Source organism: the organism of the source record quoted next, unplaced genomic scaffold (assembly GCF_019419815.1).
Source record: "Pyrus x bretschneideri cultivar Hongxiangsu unplaced genomic scaffold, Pyrus_bretschneideri_v1 Contig17, whole genome shotgun sequence".
NCBI lineage: Eukaryota > Viridiplantae > Streptophyta > Magnoliopsida > Rosales > Rosaceae > Pyrus > Pyrus x bretschneideri.
This window is the reverse complement of record NW_025999468.1, coordinates 2,350,236-2,356,210: the sequence shown is the minus strand read 5'-3', so window position 1 is coordinate 2,356,210 and position 5,975 is coordinate 2,350,236. Positions and strand designations below refer to the sequence as shown.

At 41.9% G+C, this 5,975-nt stretch overlaps 1 protein-coding gene across 1 annotated transcript; it reads right to left on the bottom strand.

Moving 5' to 3' along the window:
• On the bottom strand, window positions 1-1,901 carry LOC103933795 ((R)-mandelonitrile beta-glucosyltransferase-like). The gene is made up of 2 exons (XM_009343479.3): window positions 1,316-1,901; window positions 1-1,095 (listed from the first exon to the last, which is right to left on the bottom strand). Exons 1-2 carry the CDS (start codon window positions 1,824-1,826, stop codon window positions 149-151), a joined length of 1,458 nt encoding a protein of 485 aa, XP_009341754.2. The 5' UTR covers window positions 1,827-1,901; the 3' UTR covers window positions 1-148.
• Between the last annotated feature and the right edge of the window lie 4,074 nt (window positions 1,902-5,975).

The following is a 5,975-nucleotide window of genomic DNA, read 5'->3' as shown; positions in this document are numbered from 1 at the left end:
TGAATGTGAATAGAATGATTTTACTGCATTGAAATCAATAAAAATTACAACGATGAGACTAGATATGGTCCAAATACATGGCAATTAACAACTAGATTCAAACTCATAAAACAATTAAGCAACAATAAACAGCCATCTAGTAATCATTTCACTCGACTTTTCTTGGTGTTAGAAGCACCTGGTTGACCATTTTGTCCAGATCCACAAAAGATAATCCATTAGGACCACTACTGGCCTCCTTCGCCGACTTCTTCCACTCCAAAGATTTCTTTCTCATCTCTTTGCCCTCCTCCCCGTCCATTAACTTTCTCACAAGCCCCTCCACATATTTTCTTTTCACATCACCCTCAATCTCCAACCCAATGCCCCACTCTTTGCAACTGAACCTGCAATTGGTTTGTTGTTCCGCAAAAAAGGGCCAACAAATCATAGGCACTCCACCGCACACGCTTTCAAGCGTAGAGTTCCATCCGCTGTGCGTCAAAAACCCTCCGATAGCTGGGTGACTCAGAACTTGTTCCTGAGGACACCAACTTGCCAATAGGCTCCTATCTTTGGTCTCCTCCACAAACTCCGGAGGAACCACAGCTGAATCCCCACCAACTAAGTCAGGCCTAATTACCCACAAAAAGGTCTTCTTACAATTTGCAAGTCCCCATGCAAACTCAATTAGCTGCTCATTTGTCATGACTGTGATGCTTCCAAAGTTAACATAAACCACAGAGTTGGGTTCTTTAGTGTCAAGCCACTCAAGGCACTCTGGTTCTTCAGTCCATAGGTTCGATCCGATTGACTTCAACTCTTTATCCACCGGATTCTGACCGATTTGTAGATTTAAAGGTCCGATGGAGTAAACAGGCGGAAGCAGAGTTGAAAGTGCATTTAAAACTTCACGTTCGAAGTCATGGAATGTGTTCAAAATAATTGCTGAAGCCTTTTTCGCTCGTTCTGTCTCGACCAGAATAAAATCCAGCATTTGGTCATCTGGTTCTGTAGTTCTTATGAAGCTTGGAATGTCCTTCAATCGGATATCTTTCATTCCTGGTAGCCAATCTATCACGGTATCCAAATACCCGTTTGTCAAATAGCTGGCATCTACAAATCCAATGAAGAAATTGTGTTAACATTATAACCATTGCATAGCTGGCATCTACAAATCCAATGAAGAAAGTGTGTTAACATTATAACCATTGCATGTAAAAAGTTTAGTGCAACTTAAAGTTAAAGTTATCAGAAAGAAAAAAAAAAAAAAAAATGCTAAACAGATCAAGAGAATCAAGTAGTTAGGATTTTGTTTTGTTCGATCAAAATATACCTTTATGAGGAGTGAGACCCTTTTCAATGAGACGGTAAAACTGCATGTAGGCCAAGAAGCCACAAGCACTTGTTGTCCAGAAAAGCACTTCGGGAATCCCAAGTTCCTGAGCTGCATCAAGAGTGAAGCTCATGACACCATCGGAAACTATGCAACTCACAGGAGGCGAATCGGGTGAAGAGTTGAGCTTGGACAAAAGCTCTCTGAAGTGAGGCAAGCATGTTTTTTTAGTGGAATGACACAAAGATGGTATGTCTTGGGTAACGTTGGCATTTGTTGGAGGGAGCCCATCGGGAATGGTCTCGAACTGGAAAGAGGGAAGGCCGTCAAGGGAGTTGGAACCTCGGGATTTAAGGAGGCGTTTGCGGTTGAACTCTGTGTTGACAAAGGTTATGTGAAAGCCTTTGAAGTGGAGGAGTTTGGCTACGTTGAGCATAGGGTTTATGTGACCTTGAGCTGGGAATGGTATGCAAACTGCATGCGGCTTTTCTGCGAAACTAATCGAACCCATTTTCTTGAAATCAAAACACAAACGCGAACACAAAAGCAAATGGAAATGAAGGAAATTGTGTGGTGGTGGTGGGAAGAGAAGTGTTAATTAGGATATTTTTATAGAGTAAAGGGTCGGTGTATAAATTGCATGACTAATTTTTAATTAATTTAAAAGTCCATACATCCGGCTGGTCATAGCTTTTATGGTTGATGACAGAATGTAAAATTACCAGCTGACTGTTTTTAATTAATTTAAAGTCAATAAGTCAGACGGTGTGAAATCGTGAATGACCGAGTAGCATTTTTCAGATTTGAATCTCATCCAGGTTCAAATTGTAGGGATTTTAGAGATCTTCATATCTTAATTATTTATCGTATATCTTGTAATCCAAAATTATTTGATATTTTATTTAAAATTAAACATAAATAATACCTGAAAGAAAAAAAAACTTGTCGTACAATGTACTATGAACTATTAAAATATGAGAATTCTTATAATCCCTACAAAATGAATCCAATCCTCTTCTGCATTTTTCATTTGCAATTCTCTTGAACCGCGCGATTTGGAGCAGACGCGCCATAACGATAGGGATTGTGTCCACATGCACAATTTTTTGTGATGGTCTTCATACCCAAATGGGAGTCGGTATGATCCTTATCTTTCCCCTTGCAACTGACATTTATTAATCATGGACAATACTCAGTATCCAATTATTAGAATCGAATCAGCTCTACGTAAATATACTGATTCGGTCCAATGATATTTTAATAGTATTTAACTTTTAAAAACGAAAAACACTTCAGTTTTTGAACGGACCTGCTCACAAAGTTAAAATATAGAGTAATTAGTACTTAGTACTCACCAGTACTAATTATTCATTAGAATGCTAAGAAGGATTTTCAAAAGTAGGATTTTGCATAGACTTTTCGTCATCACATGCTTTTAGTATACGTGCCAATATTATAAAATATTATAAAAAAATATAAGGTAACAGAGTCTATGGAGAATCTCACTTTGAGAGAGTCTCCTTAGCATTTCTCATCCATTAATCATTCACTCAACATATTATTTTTTCATTGTAATAGTTACGGGGTAGAGAGGTTCGGAAGCAGAGGTGCACCCTTTTATTTTCTGTTCCGATTGATAGGAGTCTCTACATAAGAGCCAATTGGTATTCCTTTTAGAACCTTGGATGATGGCCTTGATAGTTACGACTTTTCTTTTTAACCTACTGCGTGCTCGATTTAAACTCTTTTCTTCTCTAGTATAAAACAGTATAAGATATTGCATATAGTAGAAGAAAAAAAGAACATATTATTGCATTTTAATTCTTTCAAAATCATTAGAGGAGGCAAAAAAAAAAAAAAAAAAAAAAAAAAAAGGTCATATTTAGAAAAACTATGTTGAACTTTAATTACCGCTAGATTGTGTTGAGTGGCTGTTTGGACCCAAAATAATATTGTTGGGCCGAGCAGCAGGATGTGCTCGGCCCAAGGTTATTTCATATTATGGGCCGAATGATAAATCCTGGGCCTGTTGGCAGGATCGGTCACATCCTATCCTAAGTAATCCGGATAAATAGAAAAGATCGAAGGAGTCCTGGTGCGACCAGGATTTCCGACCGACAAAGAATAAAGCCTCGAAAGGAAGAAAAATTCAGAATCCCAATGGGAGTAAGTTTGTTCGAGTTAGAGTTGAAACGGGACAAGGACTCCCAATCCAGATCAGAATGCAAATCGGTCTCAAGGAATGGAGTGCTATAAATACAAGAAATCATGCAACAGAAAAGCCCCTTCAATCCAGCATACAATTGCCCTGCGCAAAACCTCTTAAACACCTTGAGATTTTTCCTTTTCGTTTCTGCCAACATACCTTCAGTTTGGATAAACAGCACTGTGGAGGCACCCGGCGAGCACCTTCAGTTTGGATAAACAGCACCGCTGCCGCATAATCAGCTACCGAGAAGCACCTTCAGTTTGGATAAACAGCACTGCTTCGAAGCCGACCGATTACCTATCTAAGTCTCGGCCGAGAAGGGTTTTTCGAACCCTTATTGGTAGAGGTCACCTTGCTAGCCTTCTCGGCATAGTCAGGTGTTACGAATTGTGTTGCTCGGCGTACTGTACGCCGAGTGATTTTATGATTGGATACTCGTAAGTAAGTTTCAGGGTTCGGCACTCCGACGGCCGAACTACATTTACCATCAAGACATACATCACGTTTGAATACCTGTGCCCATACAGTTTGGTCTCGATTCGACGTGCTTATACTCTTACGAATATAATCACAGTGACCGAATCGGGCCTCTACGATTTGTGAACTCCGCAGAATTAGTAGCCTTGTCTTCAGACTATAGACCCCAGAGACCGAGAGTGTTCCTTCCTCGGTTGCAATCGCAAGATAGAGAAGTCAACAACGCACAACACGACATCAACAAATTTTACTCCTCGGTCGAGCTCGGCCGACGAGTTGGCACGCCCCGCACTCAACCGAAGGACGTAGTTAGCTTATTAGTTACTCGGCCTGCGCACCACGTAGGTTTTGTAATTTTTAGAGTCAACATTTTGGCACGCCCAGTGGGACCTTTGTGCTAAACCTTCGGAGTTCATGACCATTGAGACACGGTCTGTAAAGAAGAAAACAATCATGGGAAAGTCGACAACTGACTTACCAATGCAAGGTCTTGGGCAGGATTTGCAACCTGCAAAAAATCCGATCATTGTTGCGCCACCCGAGGCCACAAGCGCGACATGCCGAGAGAATGAAATCTATCTCGGCGAACAACCTCGCAACTCAGAGGTCCCTAACCAAACAGCAGACATGTTCGTGGAAGGAATCGTGGAAGATTGCGACGACGATGGTGGGGGGGGTTCCTATCCACCAACTAGGTTGTTTCTTCGGAGACGGCTGGATGAACAGTATCGACAGGTCGAGCAGTCGATTGGTCAAAAGATGAATGATTTACTAGAAGCAATACGAAGTAACAACGATACACAGACCAGGATGCTTGAACTGTTGGTTAGTAAAGCCTTCGAAGATGGCCAGGTCGGCCAACCTCGGCAACTTTCTACGAATGTTCCAATACAAGCCGAGAGAGGGTCCGCTCGGCCGCAGCCAATCACCTTAGACAAAAGAGGTGGACCGGGAAATAGATCCGAGGGACCAAGCCAGGGAGAAGAAGTCGCTTCCCTAAACATGACCGAAGTCTAGAGAATGATTGACTCGGCCCTAAAGAAGGGGCCGAAGTTTTCAAAATTCATCCATCCATACCCGGCTTATGTAGAAAGGCTTGAATACCCACGAGGTTTTAAGATCCCTGATTTCAGTCTCTTCGCCAGGGAATCGTCTTTATCCTCATTAGAACATGTGGCTCGGTTCACAGCGCAGTGTGGAGACGTCAATAGCGACTTCTATAAATTACGGCTGTTTAATTTTTCATTGACAGGCTCAGCCTTCGCCTGGTACATTAATCTCCCGCCCAACTCCGTGCAGAGTTGGGAAGAGTTAGTCAAAAAGTTTCATGAACAATTTTATAGGCCAGGGATGGAAATGTCCGTATCATCGTTGGCCAGGATGGCTCAAGCGTCCGACGAATCTCCAATGGAATATTTGACAAGGTTTAAGTCGGCCAGGAATTGGTGCCGAGTACCTCTCCCCGAAGTGGAATTCGTCAGGATAGCCCTTAACGGATTAGGTGGAATACAAAAAGAAGTTTCTGGGGGCAAACATTTGAGATATGTACGAACTTGCTCAACACGTCGAATAGTGATTATTTGCTCCGAGAGGAAAAGATATCGAAGTCACCATCCCGGGGGACGTTGTATAAGAATCCCATGGTTAGCTATGCATCGGCCGAAAGCGAGGACCCTCAGTATGTTAGTGTGGATGCGGCCGAGATAGTAATAGATAAACCCTACGTCTGCAAAGCTTTGGCTCAAGTGAGTTCCAAAGACACCAAAATCCGTTCGGCCACCGAGGAGATGAGTAAGTCGTCGAAAGTATACACTTTCGACATCACCAAGGCCGATGCAATTTTCGATCAACTATTGGCAGCAAAGATCATCAAGCTTCGGCCGGGACATATTATCCCTAAGTCCGATGAATTGAAGGGAAAGATATACTGCAAGTATCATAATTCTAATAAACATGCAACCAATAATTGTGTTG

What these genes read in the sequence shown, in the direction of transcription:
- LOC103933795 (XM_009343479.3), bottom strand. Translation starts at nt 1,826, where the DNA reads ATGGGTTCGATTAGTTTCGCAGAAAAGCCGCATGCAGTTTGCATACCA. An exon ending in GGGTCTCACTCCTCATAAAG is followed by an intron (nt 1,096 to 1,315) that starts GTATATTTTGAT and finishes TTGGATTTGTAG; the next exon opens with ATGCCAGCTATTTGACAAAC.